The sequence below is a fragment of the Coloeus monedula genome, assembly GCF_965178545.1.
Source record: "Coloeus monedula genome assembly, chromosome: 22".
Lineage (NCBI taxonomy): Eukaryota > Metazoa > Chordata > Aves > Passeriformes > Corvidae > Coloeus > Coloeus monedula.
In genome coordinates, this window is record NC_138802.1 from 7,925,572 (window position 1) to 7,949,456 (window position 23,885).

At 48.3% G+C, this 23,885-nt stretch overlaps 1 protein-coding gene across 9 annotated transcripts in view; it reads right to left on the minus strand.

Annotated features, from left to right (window-relative positions):
- Positions 1-23,885, minus strand: part of EIF4G3 (eukaryotic translation initiation factor 4 gamma 3) — a 141,750-nt gene that overhangs the window by 53,906 nt on the left and 63,959 nt on the right. For 5 of the 9 annotated variants that reach the window (XM_082295778.1, XM_082295776.1, XM_082295775.1 and 2 more), the window contains 6 exons: positions 19,130-19,225; positions 14,265-14,297; positions 7,490-7,669; positions 6,374-6,488; positions 3,005-3,105; positions 197-319 (listed from right to left, as the gene is read on the minus strand). In XM_082295778.1, the coding sequence (XP_082151904.1) occupies positions 197-319; positions 3,005-3,105; positions 6,374-6,488; positions 7,490-7,669; positions 14,265-14,297; positions 19,130-19,225 (648 nt within the window). Of the gene's footprint in view, positions 1-196; positions 320-3,004; positions 3,106-6,373; positions 6,489-7,489; positions 7,670-14,264; positions 14,298-19,129; positions 19,226-19,322; positions 19,457-23,885 lie in introns of those variants that run through there. The other 4 variants (XM_082295779.1, XM_082295777.1, XM_082295780.1 and 1 more) reach the window with 3 other exon arrangements.

Sequence of the window (23,885 nt, forward strand, 5' to 3'; positions counted from 1 at the left end):
TGCAGCAGCACCAAGGCTCCACATCGACAAGCTATGGACTGCTAAAAAGGACCAAAGTTGGGAAAAAACAATCCCTGAAGAATATTGGTAACTGAGGAGCATCCAGGTGTCTGAGATGATCGGGTGTGGCTGGAAGTATGAGGGAGAGGCACAGCAAAGCAAAGGTCATGGGGGGAGGAGCGCGGCCCTTCCTTACCTGAGGCGGAGTTGGGGTGGAGGTGGGTCTGACGATGGGGGGGGTGGGGTTCCTGCTGCCCCCTCCAGACATGATTTCTTCTGTTATGTCCTTGCCTCCCTGGTTTGGATCCCGGATTCGGATCTACGGGATTGAAAAGACTGCAACAGTAACAAAGGAATAATCCCCACAATGTTCCTGTCACCGCTGTCCTTGTGCAGAGCAGCGTGGGCAGCACGTGCTCCCATCACACCCAGCAGGAGATGCTCTGGGATGAGCTGGTGCTCGGCAGGAACACTGGGATGTGGCTTGTTTCCATGACTTGGAATGCATGGCATGTCATCCCTTCATCAACACCTAATTTAATCAAAACCTAATTTAATCATCAACCACACCAGTTCAGTCTAAGTATGTGCACCCTGTAATTCAAAATACAGTCTCTGCTGCTGGAACGTGAGTTTCCTGCAACTGAGAAAACTTGGGAGACAGTTTAGGTACAGAGTTAAGCTTGCCCAGTAGTGGAAAGGGCAAGAATGGAGAAAAGTCTGTGTTCTACCCCGACAGGGAACTTGGTGACCTCGCCAACCCAGCCGCTGGGAAAGGGGAAAGCAAATCAGCAAATCAGTCCCAGATTCCACCAAAACAGAGGGAAACAAACAAAAATACTCAGTGGAGGAAAGGGAAACTAAAAGAACAAACTCAAGTTCTGTAGAACTCTGCAGCATTTAGGAAAAAAGTGGGATTTTTGAGTCTCTTCACAGTCCCAAAATGGGAAGAAAAAGTATTTTCCAAAAGAAACCACTCCAGAACACTCACTGAATCCTCAAGTGACACTTGAGCCAATCCGTGCCCCTGGACAGGGGGACAGCCAGGACGTCTGGGATGTTGTGAAGCAGAGCTTTTCATCTCCAGAGTAAGAACTGGAGATTCTGATAACCCTGGACACAGAGTGCTGTGCGTCTGCCCACCTTCTCCAAAGCTCTTGGCTGAACTCGAGATAAGTTCCATGCAGAAATCCAAGCAAACAACTCCAAGCAGACCAGGAGACATCATCGCCCTTCCCAGGGCAGGGGCTCTGCTGGGAACCACCCTGTAATGGCCCCTTGGCAGCGGGTGGGACTGGAGGGTCTTTCAGGTCCCTTCCAAGCCAAACCCTTCCAGGATTCTGGGCTGTAAAATCCTAACTGCAGAAGGGTTTTGTGATTTGGTGGTATGGTGGCTTCAGTCTGGGTTGTGAACACACAAACACACACACTGCACTCAAGATGCTCAGTCTGGTCTTCTCTTATTTTTGATGGAGTTTTTTGCTAAAACATTTCACTAACAAAGAACATTTCAGCAACAAGGACCTGAGACTTGGCACTAATTCCTGCCCTCTCCTCCCCCTGACACAGAGTCAATGGCCTTAAAACAAGATTTCCCTGCCTGGAAGTTTGTAGCACTCAAATACTCAACTCATGGTGGATGTGGGTGTGTGCACATTAATACATTTAACTTTAATTTTTCTCATTTCTCCAGTTGCAACACCAATTACCAAACTGAAACAGCACATTCACAGAGAAGCATCTCAGGCATTTAAAATCCCTTTTCTGCCTCAAAGAACTTGACTTGGCTGGCATGGAAGTGCCTTAATCCCAGCTGAGCGTGTCTGATCAGCTCTGCATTTCAATGGCATTGGGGATCTGGGCATGTCGTGTTTGGGATGCTGAAAAGAGGCTCCTGGGGACTGAAGAGGTGACAAAAAGGCTGCTGAGAGCAGCCACCAAAAAGGCCTTTCCTGCGAGCACAGCTCACACATTGTTCAGTTCTTCCGGTCTCCCAAATCAAGTGTCACCCCAGATCATCCTCAAAACTCAAAAGATACAAATATTCTGCATTTTGAGACTGGTCCAAGTTCCCTTTATTCTTCTCTACCCCCAGGAAACTGTTCTTTTAACGCTTCCAAAACACTCTCACACAAATACTGCTGTAATTTCCTTTTCAATCCTTTACAAATGATTCATTCACAAGTTCAAGTCCACATCATCTTTTTCTGGTTAAACCTTACATTCACCTTTACTGTTCCCCACCATCCACCTGGACACGGGTTTAAATTCCATTCATCTGCTTCTCTCACATTCCCCCCAGTGAATTAAAAAGAGAGGGAATGTGCTCTCCAAACCCACTTTCATAGTGTAGTCAGGTTCTTTCAAGCCTGTAAATACATCCACAACTTACTGGTTTTTCCACCTTTTTCAAGGCATAATACTCAGTAATTTCTAATTTGTCACTTTGAACCAAATCCCAACATTCTCCCACACTGCTGAACTCCCTCATTCCCACCTGGCTCTTTGGGAACACTCTAAGCAGCAGCACAGGCAGGTGAGGATTCCAGGCTTGGGGAAACCATGTTGCTTTTGTTTATATTTATTTAAAACCAGCAAAATTATCTTCCTTTTTGATTGGCTGAGATGTCACAAACTCAAAGTGGAGAGTGCTCATGGAAAAATGGAAAATAAGGCACCACTGCAGCACTGTGCAATGTTTAATTACTCTTAATCTCTTTGGGAACCACAGAATGGCTGGTTTGGGATGGAAGGGACCTTAAAGCTCATCTCACTCCATGGGCAGGGACACCTCCCACTGTCCCAGGCTGCTCCAAGCCCCAATATCCAGCCTGGCCTTGGACACTGCCAGGGATCCAGGGGCAGCCACGGATTCTCTGGGCACCCTGTGCCAGGGCCTCCAGTGAAGGCAAAGCTCAGGTTTGATCCTAAGAACATTATTCATGTCCTTGCACCTCCCGCCCAGGACAGCCCCCCGGGCTGTGTCCCTCAGTGCCTCACTCACCGTTTTCTTCTCTCTCTTGGCAGGCGGTGGCTGCTGCTGCTGCGTAGGCACAATGATGGGAGCAGACTGGTACACGGGCTGGCTGGGGTAGAAGGGCGTTCCTGGGGCAGCCAACGACACAAACCAGAGGGACAAGGTCAGTTTGACTGCTCATGACAGAAAACCAGGCACAAGAGGTACAACTGGCCAGAACTTCCAACATCCCTCTGGGAATGCTGCGTTTGCTCTGCCCCACTTCCACTAAACAGAAGCTGATGCTCCATCAAGACAAGAGATTCACTCACTACTTCTTATTTGATTTCCATGACCAAAAATTGACCATGTGCATCATCCATTTTTGAGAGGCTGTGGACACCACAGAAGCACTTGCAAGACCATCCCTGGACCCCTCCTGAGGGCTTTTTGCTGGGTTTGCTGCTGGTTTATCAGGGGTTTTCTGCGTTTGTACAGAAATTCAATCTAACCAATACAAACAATTTGCAAGGTCAACTGCAACCTATTTGGAAGCATAACCAGAAAATTTCATTATAAGCAGTGTTCTTCTCATGCTGCAACACACAAAAAGCACGACCACGGTGATTAGTGCAGAACCACACCATGGTGCTGATCACATTCCTAACAGCCAGTGTGGTTCATTATGGTTTTCTGTACAGAATGAGAGTGGCTCAATAAATAACCAAGTGCTTTAAGACCATGCCAGACATCAGGGCAGCAGAGCAGAGCTGCCTCCTGTCCATGGATCAGGTGTCAGGGGAATGTGTAAGGTGCTGCTGGGGTGTTTTCCCTTCTAGGCATGGATGCTGGATGAACTGAGTGCTTGCACTTGCCTCTGGAGCAATCTGATCTGAACTAACCTTTAACTGGGAATGAAAATCCGGACTGTGTCTGTAACCCAACTGGGAGGTCACTGTGATCTCCAGCAAAGGGTGAAATCCAAGAAAGCAAATTAAACCAGCCCAGCACAGCCTGATTTGCAATTTCCAAGGATGCATTCCTCCTGCTGAGAGCTGGAAAGCCCCAGCTCAGAGCAGGCTCCCTGACTGCATCCTCAGAGTGGGAACTTTTCCCTGTCAGAGCAGAGAGCACTGCATGGCATCAAGGAACACAAATGACACTCCTGGGTGGGCTGAATCGCTCAAGAAATGTCATGTTTTGAAAGTCAGGGTCAGCAGAGCCACTTCAGATCTGGCCTCAAAGTCTCCACCAGCATCTCTGCAGGCTGGGAATCAAAAATTATTGCCCAGAGCGGCTGTGGCTGCCCCTGGATCCCTGGAAGTGTCCAAAGCCAGGCTGGATGGGGCCTGGAGCAGTCTGGGACAGTGGAAAGTGTCCCTGCCCATGGCAGAGGGTGGGAATGGATGGGCTTTAAGGTCCTTCCAACCCAAACCATCCTGGGATTTTGTGATTCTATGAACCCTCCTGCTGAGCAGGTGTCCAAGCAGAGCCTGGGTGAGGTGAGGGAACAGGAGCCTGGAATCCTGCAATGTGCGAATTCCTTCAATTCGTAGTTTCCTAGAAACCAGATCCAAGCACATCACCTACAGTGTGATCCTGGCTGGAGAGGCAGCTCCAGCAGAACTCAGGGAACGACTCTCCCTTTATGAAAAGTATTTTAAAAACAAAAATCCTGAAAAGAGTAACTTCTGGGAAGAAACAGCTTCTGTGACAGGCCAAGTGCATTTGCCAGTGCCACACTCTCTGCTCTGCTCCCTGCCTTTGATCCCTTCCAGTTCTCCAGTTCTGATCCCTCCAGTTCTCCAACTTTTATTCTCCCTCCTACCCACTGATCATTTCGAGGTCTTTCCCAACGTTGTACAGAAACCCCCTGATATCAGAAAATGATAAACTGGAAAACTGAGTTATAAAATTGTACGGTCCATTTTCAAAAGTTTTGTCTTCCACTGGATTTTCCCTCATCACCTCCTTTAGGTCCTTCCAGACTGCAATGATTTTGATATCCAGCAGCCACACTGGCTACAAATCCTGTGGTTTATGGAAAAGGCACTGCCAGCAGCATTATCCATGCCTGGACTGCAGATTTAGCTGTTCCCCAAACCTGGCAGCACCTGGTGAGAGCCTGAGCATTCCCAGTCCCTACACACAGCAAGGGGGTGACAGCAGGGAAAGGTGGATAAGTACAGGCAAATCCTTGGGTAAACCTTCCCTGCCTGCAAAATTCCACAGGACAGAGAGCTCTGGCTTCACCCACTGATGCTCCACAGATGCAGCAACCTAAAGCTGGGACTGAAGGATTCCAAGATTCTCTGCAAGAAACCAGGCGCTTCCAGAAGAGGAAAGGAGCTGGAAATGAACCTTTTCCTAATGACAGGAGTGAAGGCAGATAAATGTCACTAAGCAAGCAGGAAGTAGGAAAGCAGACCTGTAACAGCACAAAAAATGAGGAATACTGGGCAATTTCCTCCTCTAGTGGATCAGATTTGAGGAGCCATTGCAATATTTCTCCTATTTTCTCCAGGATCAACCACCAGGAAGGAGCTGCCCTGTAATTACCCTCTCTCCTAATCTCAAGTTGCATTGCCAGGTTCAAAGGCTTCATGGCAACCTTTCAATGATTCCCATGAGTTCCACACAGACCAAATAAATAAAAGAAAGAAGGAAAAGAGGAAAAATAAGAGACCTTTCCAGGCAGCTACTGGGTTCTTCTCTCCTTCCCAAGGGATCTGTGTGTGTGAGGAGCAAACCTGCAATGCTGCCAAGGGAGCAGGTCTGTTACTGTTCAGCCTGGAAGGGAATCAGTCACCCCAATGCTCGGAAATCCCAACAGATAATTCCCACGGGAGGCTGAGAGTATCTCTGCCCCCAACAGGCTGCAGAATGTGAGTGGGCAGGGAGCAGTGAGTGACCAAATGCATGAAAAGGCCAAGTTTTGGCCTATGCAGGGGTTACAGACTCTTCCACTGGACTGAATTATCTTTGCAGCACAAATCCAGGGAAAAACCCCCATGGCTTGTTCTTATCCCCCACTACGCACCGGAAACGCTGGGATAAGAACTGTTAACTGCTCTCAACGCTGGAGCATTCCCAGGGCACGGCACAGTGAAAACCAGGACTGCCAGATGTACCCACAATACCTTAATAAATAACAATGATTGAGCAGGGACTATCAAACAGCCCCATTCCTGGTCACAGGTGATCCTGGGCAGCTGCAGCCTTTCCTGACACACTCACACAAACAATACTCTGGGATTTTTCAGGAGTGAATAATCAGGGCTGTGACATCACCAAATTTAGCAGCTATCTGAAGTTCAAACAAATGCTAAATCCAGCTTGTTATTATAAATCTTCAGCTTGACAACAGAAAAACACACCAAGAAAAGACTTTGTAAGAAGTCTCCAAGCAGAACTTACCGTAGGCATTGGGGAATTCTCCAGGACCTGGGCCTGGATAAAAGGGTCCTGGTCCTGGTGGCTGCACAGGATATTGCTGGGGCGGCCCAACATACGGGGGGCCACTGTGACGATACTGGGGGGACAAAAACAACCATCACTTTACAAGGACTTGGACAACCTGAAACTGAGCCCCCCCCGATCAACAGGGATCTGATCCTCAAGCTGGTTAATTACAGCTTTGGGAATCACAGAATCATGGAATTGTTAAGGTTGGAAAAGATCTTTAAGATCACTGAGTCCAACTGCCAACCAGCACCACCACCCCATTCACCACTAACCACATCCCCAAGTGCCACACCCACACCTTGTCTGAGCACTTCCAGGGATGGGGACTCCAGCACTGCCCTGGGCAGCCTCTGCCAGTGCCTGACCACCTTTTCCACAAAGGAGTTTTCCCTAAAATCCACCTAAACCTCTCCAAATGTTACTGCCAAAAGTAAGGCAGAGCCAAGGCAGGGAGGACACAAGAGCTGAGGGGGATCAGAGTGACTCCCTGGATTGCAGCAATACTGTGTGTTATGAGGCCCAAGGGTTTGGAGTGCCTGTGGATCTAGTAAGTCAAATTAGGTATTTTTAAAGCACTGAATATTTTCCAAGAGCTTGGTTTCCTACTGTGTTTGAGGGAGGCCTCAAAAAGGTGATTGATTCCTACTGCCTCCATGCACAGAAGAACAAATACTTCACACAGAGAAAGGACAAAGGCTGAACCACAGAATCATGGAATCATTTAGGCAGGAAAAGCCCCCTACAACCACCAAGTCCAACTGTTCTCCCAGCACTGCCAAGCCCTCCCCTAAACCTTGTCCCCAAATGCCACATCCACTTGTTTCTTGAACACTTCCAGGGATGGTAACTCCACCACTGCCCTGGGCAGCCTCTGCCAATGCCTGATCACCCTCTCCATGAAACAATTTTTCCCAATATCTAATCTAAACCTGCCCTGGCACACCATATGCAACTACCAGCCTGATTTCACACAGACACATCCCCGCCTGCTCCTGGTGGGTCCTGAGGCAACCCCCACGGAGCCAACGTTGCTGTGCAGGTCCTCAGGTGCCTGGATGTTGGATTTACCTGTGGGATACAGTACTGGGGGCCCTGAGGCATTGGGTAGGGCATTGGCAGGTGGTTCACCATCATGATGTGCTGGTTGGTTTGGTACACGGCAGTCGGGGTCTGCGCTCCAGGACGGATGGAGGGGCTGCTGTTCTGGATGGTGGCTCTTGGAGGCTGGATCTGAGGCCTCTGAAAAAACTAGGAGAGGGAAGGGAGAGAAGAGAGAAAACAAAGAACTGGTCAGACTTTCTGGGAAAGAATTGGAAATATCCTTACGATATTATAGTTACGGTATTAGTTTCCAAGGGTTGCCACACTTCCAGAAAACTGCAGGACAGTCCATGTTTCTCTGGGAACAGCAGGGCTGTCTATGGCTTCCTATTTTACAGGGCAGAAACAGGCAAGAAACTTTACAAACTAATAATTATTAATTTGTATCTCCTGAATTTTACAGTTGAACTTTCAGAGCAAACTTCAGAAAAATGAGTTTGTCTAATTTTCTTTTTATAAGGTGGGGTGGCTGCTAAAACACCCACCTTTATAAATACCCCAGGGAAATAAAAGATCAAGGCAACTGTTCCAATTTATCTCCAGAAGAGTTAAAAATCCGTAATTTCACAAAGGCCAGAGGCACCTCATGTCTCTCCTTCACACACAGGTGACTTGTCCTGCCCTGTTTTCCAAAGGGTGGCAACCTGTCCCAGGGTGGTACCAAAGCCTTGCACCCCGCTGGGATGGAGTGATGCCCCCGGCGGATGGGCCAGGCCCAGGGAACCAAGCAACCCCCTGGCACGGGCTCCATCCTCACCCCTCCCGCGCTGGGAACGGCACCGGCAGTCCCGGATGGAGGCCCTGGCTCTGGAGTCTTGGCACTCTCGGAGGTCAGGAGGTAAGAAATGCACCGGACACTGAGGCATTCACTGACGGAGGAACGGTCAGGTGAGAGACACTGATGCCATGCAGAACCAGGAGTTAGAGTTACCTGTATAGGTCTGAATCCTCCCTTCAATAACGAAGCAAGAAAGCAGCAGGAAACAGAAAGAAAGCCAATGGAACAGCTTACAGATCAACAGGAAGGAATAGGATACAACATGCACCCTAAATGCACAAATTCCAGCCAGCTTCTGCCCTGCTCTGACTCATGCCTTCCAGAAACGGCCAGGAAAAGACACTGAGTGGTACCATGGACTCTGCTGCCAGAATCCCACAGGGTCAGAACTCTCCTAGAAAAGTTTTATATGGAAGTATAAAAGTTTAAAAAAAAAACCCAATCAAACCATGATTCACCGCACAAAATGTGACACTACAGGAAGACTTTATGTTTACTCTGCTCCTAAAACATCAAATATTTCTCCTTCTGTCTCTTTCAGTGGTACAGGGGGAGCAGATAAAGCAGAAACCCTGGCTCCAACCATGGATTTCTCTCCTTTTCTGCACCAAGACTGGGAGGGAAAGAAATGCCACATATTTAACTGTTAAATAAAAAATAATTATAATAATTAGGCCACCACACATCACACTGAATCCTGCTGGCTGCTGTGCAGTGATGTGTTACAGGGAGTAACTGTGCCAGGAGGAGTGAGAAAAGAAGAGAGGGGAATGAAGGAATGAGCTGGGATTATCCGCCCCAGGTTCAGGAAGGATGGGGGAGGACAGAAAGAAGCTGTGATGTCTCTATCCTCGACATGACAACGAGCTTAAAATGGCCATTCTGGGGCTGCTGAGGACTTCATTACACCTGAGCTGTTCCCAACAGCAAACGATTTCTCCAGGAAAGCCCTGGATGACTCTTTCAGATTTCCAGACATTGTTAAGGTGAGCACAATGATTTTATGTCCAGCCCTGTCAACCTGGATGAAGAGCTGTCCCCAGCACACTGGAAATATGACCTGAACCAGGAGAAGGCAACTGTTCGGGGAGAAAAGTTTGGAAGTGAGGGTGGAGAAAGCAAACCAGAAGAACAACACCCTGCCATGGTCGTGCTGATAAAACCCTGTGGCTGTGAGATGTGGGGGAGCTATAGGAGTGTGGCATGAACCAAGCACAGGTGATGAATTTATGGTGAGAATCACCAGAGTTTTTGATTTTTCAATATCCAAAGACAGCAAAAAGTGAAAAAGTCTTTCTTCTTTCACTGAAATTCACTGAGTAATGATTATTTCCAACCTGTCAGCAGGTTGTAGCACAGGTCTCACCGAGGGAGGGCTGGAAAAATTTAATAACCCCCATGGGTGCATGTTTATGCCAAGAGAAAAGGACTGGAGGCTGAAGTGAGACCTCTCTCTATCAACAGCACTTCCACCCACAGGGCAGTGCAGGAACACCCCCAATGGCAGAGATGGGGAGACTCCACCTATGGAATCTGCTCCTCAGGCTCCCGCTGCCCCTCCAGAACCTGCTCACAACCAACTGAGACCATCGAGAGAAAGCTCCCAGCCCTGGAAGCTCCTTGGGCATGGACAGCTGCTCATTCCATCGCTGCCAGCTGGTCCCAAGCTGGGGAAGCTCCGTTCCATGGGACACGTTCTGCTCCTCCCTGCCGGCGCAGGAGGAGGGACAGCACTCTGCTCTGGAAGCGGGGGTGGCACTGACCTGCTCTTCCACGAGCACTGAACACCCCCCAGAGCTGCTCAGCTGCTCACCAGCAGCAGGAGGGTCTCTGACAAGGAGCTTCAGGCAAATGGATGTCAAAAAACCTCTCAGAGCCCCCCCTGTGTGCCCACACCATCCTAGAGCTGGCTCAGCTTCAGGGATGGGGAGAAAAGGAGGAGAACTTCACTTCTACCAGGAAGACAGAGCAGCAGGAACAGCAGATCCATTATTCCAAGCAACAGGACCATCAGAATTTTGGTTGTTCAGCAACCAGTGAGGACCTAGGCAATGGTCCTTGAGACATGTCTCATCCCTTACCTGTCCAAGTCTGTTAGGGAGGGATTTCTTGGATCACCTTGGAGTCAATGCTCCTGGGCAATGTGGTCTCTGACTTCACCCAAGCTCTGCACTTCAGTCAAGCTTCTCGTACCCCTGTTATTAATTTTTAGTCTCTCTGGTGCCACCAGCAAGGCTGGTGGGATAACCTGAGCCTGGCCTGGGGGAGGGAGGAGAAGGAGGTGCCTGACAGGCAATGCTGCAGGAACTGAGGAGCTGCAGCCCTGAGATGTGAAGATCAGAGAATTGTGCAATTGTTTAGGTTGGAAAAACCCTCTAAGATCATCGAGTCCATCCCTAACCCATGTCCCCAGGTGCCACATCCACACATTGTTTGAGCACTCCAGTGATGGTGCCTCTGCCTCTTCCAGTGCCTGACCACCCTTTCCATGAAGAAATCTTCCCAGTATCCAACCTAGACCTCCCTTGGTGCAGCTTGAGGCCATTGCCTCTTGTCCTGTCCCTTACTCCCTGGTGTCAGGAGCAGGAGCTGCAGCACAAATCCCCAGGTCCTGCTTCCCCAGCACCTCAGTGCAGCTCTTGTGGCTGGCTCAAGGCAAGGCTTGTTCCCTTCCCCTCAGACTCTCCCAGTTTTATTATCTACTAAATGATAAAATTAAGAGGAAAAAGCCCTTTTTGGTATTTAGAAGTGGCAGCTCCTTCACACACTCATGAATGCAGACAGGGAAGTGACTGCAGCAGCCATTTCCCATCACTTTCTGACTTGAAATACCCCAAAAAGCTACAAAATGACCAGCTAAGACAGTTCAGGGAGTCAATTCCCAACCTCTCAAAGTCCCAAAGCTTTTTCACAACAGCACCCAGCCAAGCCCATTCTCTGTTGTACAAGTTACACCCAGAGGAACTCAAGTAACCCCGAGCTAAAACTGGAACAAACTCCACCAGCAACCTCAAGCTGAGGCTGAGCCATGAGCAGCAAACCTGCCTCAAACACAGTTCAAGTCAGAAGGAAACAACCACATTTCAGTTTCTATTTCTGATTTCAGTTTTTAATTACACCAGCCTCTTCTGAGCACCCACTTCTAAAATAAATCCCACGCTCCCCAAGTCACTTCGTAAGTGAAAGGTTTAGGCAGATTCAATTGCAAAAAAAATCTGGATTTTGGAGCTCAGGTTAGAAGAAAGCTGCTGTTCTCAGCTGTGCTTTGTGAGGATCAGAAGCAGCAAAGTGACTCCAGAGCCTTACTTAGCAAAAGCTGGGAAGCTCCATGCACAAAGTGGGAAACGGAGCAGCAATTCCAGGCAGGGATAGCTACGCGTGCTACAGCATTTGGGGAAAAACACAAGCTGACAGTGTATTTAAAAATACTGCCCAAAATGCTTTGCAGGAGCTGTTTCCTGTCTCCTATAAAGTGAGGTTTTCCAGCAGATTCTCAGTGCACGATCTGGGAATCAGGGTTTACTGATGCATATTTAACTTTCAGTCAGAACTGCTGCAGTTACTTCATTTCACTTCAGCCAGTGCTGCTGAACACCCTAAATCTCTGCTGTTTTCTCTCACACAGTGTGGTCATACTGTCTCCAGCATTAACTGGCTCTACCAACTCCCACTGTAACCGTCCAACTCCAGGGCAGGCGTTTCCATCCAGGAAAAAGCCCTGCTTATAAAGCTGCCATTCCCCTTCAGGTGCTAAAGTCATGCTCATTTGAGTACCCTAAAGATGTAATAATGACAGGCAGTAACACTGAAGAACAATCCATTATTTGCCTGAAGGAGCCCCAGAATCAACACAAGGCACATGTTAATAAAAGCTGGGATGGACACAGGGAATTGCAAACCCCCACGGTGCTGCCGCTGCATTCAAAGGGAACGTGCAGTTGTTGCAGCAAATATTAACCCTGCTAAAGCCAATTCACTTATTCCGCACTTTCCAGCTCACAAATCTCAGTCTCCAAGCTCTCAGCTTGTGTTACACAGTTTAACCAAGTTTAAAAACTCCCATGTGAGGATAATTATTTATGTTGGTCTCGAGTATCCTGTGAGTGCTCGGATAAGGATGAACTTGCTCCCACAGCCGTGACCCTCCTGCACATGGCAGGGGCCAAAATCCTTCTCTCCACCCCAACCCACTCCATGGGTGTTTTGGATTAAAGGTTTCTCTGTGCCTGTCCTGATCCAGCACATGACAGATGTAACTGGGAATAAAGCCTGGAATATTTTTCTAATGGTGACAGCTTCTCACAGATAATAATGAGCAGATTCAAATGTAACAGAGACAAAAATCTTACTGTGATACAACTGGGAAAACACTTGGAATTTACAAGCGGAGTTAAGGGCAGGGACATAACTGGGTCCGAAGGAAAGTTCTGGATCCAATTCTGACAGACTGGTGGCAAACTCCCACCAGTAAAGCCCCCGGTCACTGGAATATTTCCTGCAAGGCTGTGCTGCCTCAAGACTCGTGGGCCAAAACCTGCTCAGAGAGAGCTCAGTAAATTTTAGGAGAACATTAAATGGCTCACAGTGTATATATCCCGTGCCTTAGGAATGACCCATGAAAAAACTAAGGAGCTGCAGAGCAGCAATGCACTCTCTGTATTGTGCAGTATAAACACCGACCTGAAGTTCAGGTCAAGAACAGAAGTATCTAAACAAGATCCTGATCCCATCGTTCCCAGGTTGCCCTGTCATCCTGCAAACATTCCTCTACCACTGCCTGTCCCTGCCATCCCAGCCACGCACAGAAATCATTCCCCCTGTCCCATACGACCTTTGCCTGTGAGCAAGCAAGTGCAAATGTCCCATTCTACTCTTTACATTCCTTTTTTTGCCCTGCTCTGGAAGGCTCCAGCTCCCCTGCTGCTCCCTGAGCTGGAAGAAATGAGGATGATGGGGATTTGGGGGTGTCTGTGCCCACCTAACACCGCTTTCCTGAGACAGAACTCTCCCCATGCTGCTCATCCCAGTGTTCCACTGCTCAGTAACATGAGTGAAGCGAGAACAAAATAATTCCCTGGAACAAATCTTCCATGCCTCAAGCCCCTGTCCTGACACCACAAGATGAATGGGATCAACCTGCTCCTTCAAAGCCAAGGAAGATCTGGGAAAGCCTTCCTGCCTTGTCCTGCCTCTCCTCCTCTTTCCCACCAGCAGTGCCACCTCTGCTCCCTCAAAACCTAAAAGAAGCATCAAAATCAGTTCCCAAGGACAAGGGTTTTGGCAAAGAGAAGTGTAGGAGCTGATAAAAAAGACAATTCCAGACACCCTGCCTAGGACAGATGGGCCTGTGTATCTGTCCTGACACTGGGGAGGTCCTAATTCTGCCACCCCTGAGTTCCATGAGCCAGAGCTATCCTGGTTCTCCTTCTTAATAATGAAGTGGTTCCTTACAAAGTCCAAGTCATGCAACAGGAACACTAAAGGATCCTTAAAGGTCTGGCTTTTGTGGGCTAAGTAAAAACAACATTAAGCAATGCAATGGTGACAGATAACCAGGTGTATCACACAACAGTGCAGAACTGGAAGTCATTTGCTTTACTCCCAGTTGGAAAAGCAGGATTCTCTCGGGTGACATCTTCAGGAAACTGAATCCACCGACTAGTTTGGGAAACACTCAGAATGAGTTTCTAGTGATGTGAGAAGGCAAGGGAATCCCACGAATCCCTGGCAATGACTCCTAGAGGTTCTCCTCCCCTGCAGGACGTGGGGTGGTTAATGGGAGCGGTGCCCCAGGGGGGAGGTCAGAGTTACTCAGCGGTGCAGGTGGTTGTTAGCAGGGTTATGCACGTGCCAGTAGCTGCTACAGGGCTGCTTTCCTCCACTCGAGTTAGTGGGTGAGTCACCTCCGCCCCCCTCCCCCCAGCCAATTAGTGCAGGGTGATAACGAAGGGGCAGGTACTGTACCTGGTGATGGGCAGGTCGAGGCCCCGCTGCAAACTGACGAAAGGCGGGAGAAACAAACACAAAAGGAAAGGCACAAAGAGTCAGAAACACCACAACGAACCAAAATGTCACACTCTATGCAAAATAAACCCACAGAAAATAAAATAACGACACAGTCAAAAGCTTTGCTGCGGGACAGCGACACAAAGGGACTGAGGTGTCATGATGGACATCGCTATGGGCACTGTACTGGGAGCTGGGATAAACAGCCAAAGCTGCCTGGGATCCTAAAGGCACTCAGGGATGCAGGCATTCCTTATCCTGCCTGGGAAAAAAACATAAAACCAAAAAAACCAACTTAAAACAAGCAGCAGTGGAGATTCTGAAACTGTTCAAGGCGGAGGTAAATGATTAAAGCAGCCGGGCCGGAGCCGTCCCAGGGATTTAGTGGGAGCAGAGGATGGAGACTCACGGCTGGGAAGAGCCAGGGAGGCACAGGGGCCGTGGGACATCCCTGTGAGGCAAAGAGCAGCCATTCCTTGCACGTACACCCCCTGCTACTGCATTTCCAGCTCTTCTCCTCCACTGGGATCGCAGCAAACCCCTCCTTAATGAGGGGGATCTGTCACCCTCTCTGAAAGTGAAGGATCAGGTTATCCTGGGGTGTCCCCGTGGAGCTGAAGGCATCAGCAGTGGAGCCTGGATGGAGAACAGGAGGTTCTGGTTCCCAGCCCTGAGCTCAGGCTACTGAATCACTTCCCACTCACTTGGGCCACGCACAGAGGAAAAAATCCCAATTTAACATGCTCAGTCAACATTAAAAGCATTTCCCAATAAGGAACTGATTGTTAAAATAGAAATAAAAATGAATGCAAGAAATGGAAAATATAAATAAAGATGACAAGGTACCCACTTCCAGAGCAGAGTTAGGTGTTGAAACCCTTAGTTCTCAGTGTAACGAGCAGAGCTCCACAATGAGAGCAGAGATATTGATAAGAGCTCCAGTAATTAACTGCAGTGACCACAACTACATCCATAGGGGATTTTACCCACCACGTGCCTCTGCTGTGATGGTTCAGCACCGCCACCTCTGCTCACTCAGGGGCTCTCTGTGGTTTACTTTCTGCCTCAGAACAGTGACCAAAACTGGCTACTAATTAGTGACTTTCTTAATAAGTTTTCTTTCTATAAGGGGAAGTGGGTCTGGGTTCACTTGCAGCCCTTCCAGCTCTTCTAAAGCCATCAAACACGAAGCAAAGCATAAATATTCACTGGTACATGTTATCTTTTGCTTTATAAACACTTAAATTGCCTAGATGTAAAGATTTCCAAGAACTAGTCTACTAATCCTGGTGTTTATATATTCCTTTTACCCTCACCTCATGGTGATACTTGGATGGAAAGTCATAAAAACCTTCAGAAGCGAGTAAATACGGACACACAGACTGTTCCTGGGACAAGAATTTATAAAGAATGATCTGCACTGGTTCACCAAATAGTTTTCTCACCCTGGAAAATTCTCCCTAAGCCTTACATTAAAGAACAAAAAAGCAAAGCATAGTCACCTTGTGAAACAAAAAGCTGTAATTTCTATTTTAATAAAGCAGAAGGACTCAGAGCCTCTTGGCATCCTCCCAAGGCTCCGGGGGGGAGGAGGGCAGTGGCTCTGTGGATGAGGAGAAACAGGTACCTGGATGAGTCTCAAGAGATAAAAGCACTTCAAGTCCCTATTTTCCCAAAGAACTTCCCCTAAACCAGCTCAAATATCCTGTGTTTGGGAAAAGGGACTAAAGGTACCCTGGAAGGGCTGAGCCTTTCCGTGGGGCTGCACGTTCCGTGTTAGACACCAGTGAAAGAAAACAGCCAAAAAGAGAATGTTGGGACGCAGAAACCTTGTACTGCTTCATTTCAGGGCCAAAGCACCTCTCTCATCCCTGTTCCAGAGAAAAGATTTGTTCTCACTGCGCCTAGAACAAGAGCTGGAAGTTTGTATCTGAAGAAGCCAAAGTATATTCCATGGTGGAAAGTAATGTGTGTTACAAGGAAAAAATACAGAAATAAAATAAAAGCTCCAAGTTAGTGAAAAATGCCCTCGTCTGTTTTGCACTGGTCACCACTGGCTCTTAATTTTAAATTTTTTTTAAAAGAACTCATTTTGATAGGAATTATTCCTGTTAATAGCTGTAAGCAACAGAACAAACTGTAGTCACTGCTGGCTTAAAATACACAGTTTGGGGTTGTTTTTTCTCTGTTTGATGAAGACAGTAGACAGGAAAACTTTATAAATCCTGGGTCCAACCTTCCTGCCCCACGCTCCTCACTCCCTACAGTCCTGCCCACTGCTCCATGGACACAGGGAATATTCTCTCCCTGCAGATGTTGGGCTGGCACACCTCATCCTGCCTGGACTGCTCCAGCACCCTCTCCAGCACATCTTTTTTTGGCAGAAGTCCTAAAATTGGACACTTTGTGTTGAGGTCACCTGGTGCTCGGGGCTGGCATGGCCAAGAGCTAATGGGGAGTGTTCAGCAGTGCTGAAGGACCCAAATTTTGTTTTCCTTCCCCAGCTGGAGCTTTGCAATTCCCGCTGTGGGAGTGATGCTAGCGGGGAGCAAATGTGAAGCCGGTTGGATTGCAAAGGCAGCTGTGCTGGGAGGAACAGAAAACCTGAGCTCTGCACTTCCAACGGCCCTTGGATGCAGAACAGGATGGAGGAAGCTCTGTCTCGAGGGAGGGGCTGGGTCAGTCCTGCCTGCCCACACCGGCTGTGCCGGAGCACGACGGAAACCCAGGGATGGCAAAGCCACCCCTCCACCCTCTTCATCCCCTCCTCACCCTCCCCTCACCACCAAAAAGGACGGTTAAAAACATAAATTAAAAAAAAAAAATTAAATTACAAATAAATAAATCAAGCCAAGAACCAAATGCAGGAGTAGCTCAGGCCTGGGCTAGTCTTGCATTTGCTTTGGGGTCGGAGGTGGAATGAGATGTGATGGGTGGGAGCAGCTTTTAGTCATGGGGTGGAGATGGGCACCAGCAGAGCACATGGCAAAACCTGCACACAGGAGAGCTCAGAACAGTACAAACAAGGCTGACAGGTGCAGATAAATCCTTCCTTGGGATCTCCTCAGTTACGGGCAAAAACCCTACAAAATTTGGTATTTACTGGCCGAATTTCCTGCAGATTCTCTCTCTGCTGAGTGACAAAGCCCAAGGGGCCCTGGTCTCTGTTCTACCCCTGGTCAGATCCCCCAGCTTTAATTCACCTTTGGGACCTTGTGGCAGCACCTCACTGGCAGAGGCTGCCACGGCAGCTCGTGCTTTCAGCAAAGAAGCAAAATCAGTGCATTTCTGTAGCCAACAAAAAAGGATGTGGTAAAAAATATATATATAATAAAGAAAGGAAGGAAGAAATAAAAACAGTGCCATGGGCACAATTGCCTGCAAGAAGGAGTACAGTTTGTTATATTGCTTACAATGCAGTATTTTATCCAGCCTCTTCCAGCCAGGGACCTGTAAACCGGACTCTGTTCCAAAACCTTCCTCCTCTTCCAGTTTTCTGTGCAATGTATTGGCACTGTTCTGCTGGGCTGTCAAAAAAACTGGTTTAGAGATGCAGCTCTTCAGTCAAGTTTTTGCTCCAGTTCTAACCACACCAGCTTAGCTGTGCTTTGCAACAATTAAAGAGAAAGATGATTATACTTACTGAGGAAAGAGTTTTATCAGCAGTGTCCTGCATTATTGATCAGAATGGGGTACTAAGGACAAATTCCCAGCTGTCCACATCACAGAACTTCAAAATCAATGTTACCTGGCTCGTTCATCAGCGCGGAGGTCAAGGGGCCTCAGAACAAACCCTGCAATGTCCTGGAGGGGAAACCTCCAGAGCCGGGCAAGTGCCCCCATGATGCTGCAGGTTCGGGGATTCCTGCCCTGGGTACATCTGTATTTATACCTGGTTTGTGGACAAACTCCTCTGTCTCAGAGGCTTTCAGTTTGCTCCAGGAGTATTCACCTTACTCTAAAAAGAGCAGAGTGTTGGGAAGGGAGAGGGGGGTTATGGGCAACCTGAAGGTGTCCTGACGCAGAGGGGCAGGAGGTGCAGGATTGCTGCTCAAGGCTGACAGAGCCTTGAGACGTAGTGATGGGAAGCCACCACGCCTCCAGAAGCTGGGCTAAGCCTCTGATGCCCTAGGAGGGTCTTCTAACATCACGTGGAGCTGTGCTATGAGCAGAGAATCCCCAGAAAATACCTGGTTTGGGGAACTGAAGTCCTAAAACAGCAGAGCAGTATCACAATAAACACCCAAAAAATAGACTGTGAAGGATGATCAAACCTGAAGTTGGATGAAAAAGGGGCTCAGCACAAAATGATCTGAGTACACAGAAGCTCTAGGTTACATGTGAGCACCTCCAGGGTTAGAACTGATCGGTGGCACTGATTTGGGAGCAAAGCCCAGAGGCCACTGGAGACCGAGTGCTGCTGCAGAGAACTGCTTGTGTTTGATCTTTGGTCTATCCCTGTGTAAAACACATCCTTAAAGAAAAATGAAAAGAAAAGAAAAAGAAGAAAAGAGAAAAATTCTGGTAATGAACCTGAATTCTACAATGAACTGAACCTGAAAGCAACTAGGCTAAAAATAAATGGTGTTATTTGAAGGTAGATGAGAATCCCTCCATCGCTCCTTTAGCAACTTTAGAAGGAAAAATATCCTACCAGGATAGTGTCTGAAAAACTCAGTCAAGGTTTGCCATTCGGGATGTGCTTCCCGATCAGTAAAATGGGCTTTCCAGAGAACCAGCCATGTGCTACAGACACACACAGACAGAGAAACACACAAACGAGGAAGAAAGAACAGGAGACAAGGCCAGCGTGGGCTCCTTACCGGTGAGCGGGTCTGAGGCTGCGTGTTCATTGTTTGAGGGGCTTGAGGGTACACCAACGTGGTTGGAGCTGCATTCTGTCCTGAGGGGTAAGGAGCCTGCCAGGGAACAAGAAAAGTAAATACCAAGTGAGTGGATCCAATGATTCATCCTGAAAAACAGGAACAGAACATGTTATCAAGTGGAGTCACTGACATGGAGATAAAGATGAAAAGATTGCAATGGAGAAACCATCTCTGTCACAGATCAACTCATCAACTCTGCCTCTCATGGTAGCAGCTTGTAGCTCTACTAGTAAAGTAGCAGCTGCCTTACTCATTATTAGTCAAAGTTTACTACTATTTTGTAAGTCAGAGTTTCCACTATTTACCACCTGAGCTCCCCAGGCGCCGCGGTGGAAAACAACCCAAGGGACACATGACCCCAACACCATGTCACCAAAACCCTGCGTGTCCAAAGCCCTGGCCACCTGTTTCCAAAAACCTTCTCTGAACCAGCTTCCAAGGAAAGCCAGAACTGTGCATGACGCCAATAAATCCTCCAAAATCAGACAAACAGCAAGAAACAACCTTGAGTGTGTTTTAACAGGAGCTGCTGCTGCATTAAAGCGTTTCCAATGCAATGGAATGGCCCGAAACTGTCCCAGATGGAAGGCAGGCCATGGCTACAGGCTCTGCAAATTTTTCCTACTTCCACCCATTTCCGTGGGCTATAACAATTTATCCCACCAGATGCTCTCCCCAAGTGTTATTTGCCCAAAGTAACAATAAACTGGAGCTCTGGAGCTCTGCCGATGATGCATTTTAATGAGACATTTAGAAATAACTTTGCAGAGTGCATTTTTCCTTCTTCTTTTTGAACAAAAACATTATAATTTACATTATTATTTTTTGAAATAGTTTATTATTGTAATGGCACAAAACCCAGCCACCAGCCTGCAACAGCCTTTGCTCTCAAGAACCATAGAATCACAGAATTGTTAATGTTGGAAAAGCTCTCTAAAATCTTCAAGTCCAACTGTGCCCCAGCACTGCCAAGGCCACCACTAAACCATGTCCCCAGGTGCCACAGCTACACATCTTTTAAACCCCTCCAGGGATGGGGACTCCACCACTGCCCTGGGCAGCTGTGCCAGGGCTGGACAGCCCTTTCAAAGAAGCAGTTTTTCCCAATATCCAACCTAACCTTGGGGCCGTTCCCTCTCCTCCTGTCCCTGTTCCCTGCGAGCAGAGCCCGACCCCCCCGGCTGCCCCCTCCTGTCAGGGACTTGTGCAGAGCCACAAGGTCCCCCCTGAGCCTCCTTTGCTCCAGCCTGAGCCCCTTTCCCAGCTCCCTCAGCCTCTCCTGGGGCTCCAGCCCCTTCCCAGCTCCGTTCTCTGCCCTGGACTCGCTCCAGCCCCTCCATGTCCTTCTTGTCCTGAGGGCCCCAGCACTGCCCCCAGGACTGGAGGTGCCCCAGCAGGGCCAGCACAGGGGTACAATTTGCATTTCTTTTTCTGCTTTTCCATCTCTGGACTAATCACCTGCTGATAAAAATGCAACACAAGGTAAATGAAACAAATGTTTGGAAACAATTCAACCAGGAATTCCCCAATCTCCGGGGGAAAAAAAAAAAAAAAGGAAAAATACAATAAACACCTCCTCCCCAAAACATGGCACAGGGGACAAGGGGAATGAGCACAGCCCAAAAACAGCCCCATACCAAAACCCAACTGCTGCAACATCTTCTATTCCTGCTCTGGGACCACACTGGAACTGCTTTTTAAAGAGCAAAACTTAGATATGACTCCACAGACACGAGGACACCGCTCCTACCACACAACTTAACTAGGCAGGACCTTCTGTTGGCTTCTGTCTCATTTTCACAGCTTTTTGGGTCAAAATGATGATAAAACATGTGTCTCCAAATACATGACTACATCTTCACTGTGATCCAGGACACCGAACACACTGGGCAGGGGATTTAGCTGGACAATGTTGTTCTGGAGTCGTTTACACCGGTACAGCAGCACAGCCTCTGGTTGAAGAGCAGTTAAATGCTTTGCCCAGCTCCTGACGGCAGCAGCATCCTCTGAAGGGCGGGCAGGGCAGGTTTGCCCTGTCCCTCCTCTCCAGGAGCTCACTGATCCAATCCACTCCAGCCACCCCTTCCCTCCCTTTTCACCACTGCCAAAAACTAGTTCATGGAAACAACTAAATGGAAAGAAGACTTCTAATTTGTTTCTGAGATGACAGATGCAGCATCAACTCTTTTCCCCTTTACCTGACAAGTGATTCTGCAGGAGCTGGTGGTGTCAGTGTCGTTCCACAGTGAGTAACCCAGAGCTAAGGAGACGTGGAGAAACTCTTTTCATCCACGACCTGGAGAAGCTGTCCTGCCTTTGTCGTATCCTGCTGCTGACTTTCTGCATCTGGGATCTCTGCCCAGGGTGAGATTAAGGCTTCTTCCCCTGGAGGATCAGCACAGGTCCAGATGCTGCTGTTCATATCATGGAATCATGGAATGGTTTGGGTCAGAAGGGACTTTAATCATCTTCATCCAGTCCCACCCTGTGCCACGGGCAGGGACACCTTCCACCATTCCAGGTTGCTCCAAGCCCCATCCAGCCTGGCCTTGGACACTTCCAGGGATGCAGGGACAGCCACAGCTTCTCTGGGAACCCTGTGCCAGGGCTTCCCCACCCTCATGGGGAAGGATTTCCTCCTAATATCCAACCTAGACCTACTCTCTTTTAGTTTAAAGCCACTCTCCCTTGGATCTCTCCCACCAGCCAGCAGTGAGCCCACAGGGTAGGTGGCTGTGTTGGGAAATATTATAAATAAGTAACACCAATAAATGCACCAGCTGACCACTGGCTCCTTGTGCCTCCAGCTCCACATCTCAGGAGATGAGACCTCATCCCAAACTGCTGCTCCCACAGCACCTCAGCAACAAGAGAAGAAAATATCTACTATTCCTCCCCATCTTCAGGCTCACAAAAACATCATCTTCAGGCTTAAATTGCACGTGACAGAGCAGGGCTCTGATGTGTCTGCCAAAGGGTAAGTCAGATAGCTGATGCTGCCGCAAAGTCTGTACCCACCTCCAAAACAGCCCAAACACCCAATCCAAAGGAAATGTGAGACAAAGGGAGCACAGCTATCACTAAACCTAAAAAACCTCCTGAGTTTTAGCAGCAAAACTATAAAACAGGTATTTGGAAACACAGTGCCAAAGGCACTTCACTGGTGACATGTCACTTGTGATACTGTGACACAAACTTGCTTTAGTATTTAAACCCTACCAGCACGAGCACAGCACTAAGTTATAAATAAAGAAAAAAGCATATAAAGGCTTAACCAGAGGCCAGTGCAGGGTTTCTGCTATTAAGGTGTCATCAGCCAAGGCAGTTTTGGACAGACGACCCCGGCGGGTGCAAGGTCACAAGCAAGGAACAAGTGCAATACAAACCCCACTGAAGACCACAAACATCACCTAAATAAACATGTTTTACAACTATTGCACAACAACAAATGCTTCTGCTCCACATGTTTCCAACCAGAGGGACGTTGCCTTAACTGGTATTTGTGTTAAAACCATAACAGGGGGAAGAAAAGGGAGGGGAAAGTGGTTTATAAACTTCTGCAGGTAGTAACTTCACATCGGCTGTGGGAGCCTGAATAAACTATCAAAGATCCAACAGAATAAATCACAGCACTCTGCTGCTTTTCATACACATCAGCTGATTAAAGCATTGCATCTATTCATCTGTAAAGGGCTTTTTTCTGTGCCAAGCAGCTAAATGGGTACAGAAAGTGAGGTGGTCACGTGCAGCCACACTGGGCTCTGTGCTCCGGGGCTGGAATGCTGAGGATGGAGTGAGGGAATGAAGAGATCAGCGAGGAAATGCTCCAAAGATCCCCCAAATAAACCCCCATGGAGGGGAAGGCAGGGAAGCAAGTACTGCTCTGCAGACAAATGTTGGTTCTGAAGCATCTAAAGGCTGGATTGAATCCCTGAAGTTCAAATAACTGCTGGAAGAGGACAGAGCGCTGCTGAGCTGCTCCACTTTGAGACAGAGGAATTTGCTTCCCTTAAAGCTCTCACCTTCCTGATTTTATATTTCAGCTGTGGCTGTTCAGGGGAGGAAGGTGATAATAACTGAGTGTTTACGTATTCCCACAACTTGCTGGGAAAACCCTTTCTCTGGACTGTTTCTCGAGCTGCTGCCTGTGGTAAGCAAGGAAAAATAATCACAAAACAAAATAATCACAAAACAAAAATAATCAACAAAACAACTGAAAGAAGTTATTCTTAGCTCAGGCCCCGAGCTGGTTAATAAACACTGAGCCTGCAGCGTAACATGACTCCCTCAGGACTGCCTGTCCTGGGAATAAACAGGCAAAGTACACACATCAGGCTCAAAAGAGCTGAGTCACCCAGCTCTGCCTCTGGAAAATTTTTTTGGGAACAAAACTCTTCCAGCCCCAGGCAGAAAGGGGTCCCTTGCTGAGCTCGGTGGCTGGGCTGGCCGGGAAGGGGTTAATCCCTGTGGCTGATTCCCGAATCCTCTCCTGACTCAGGAAGAGGTTGCTGGGTCTATATTTACTGAAGTTACACACGAGGAGGAGAACTGGACTTGCAGCTCCAGCGCATGACCGTGACTCAGGAGCTTCGCTGCTGCTCCCATCGCTGTTGCCGTGACCTTGGGGAGGAAACCTCGCATTCCCACTCCCTTCCCAGCCCCACCACCTCGCATTCCCACTCCCTTCCCAGCC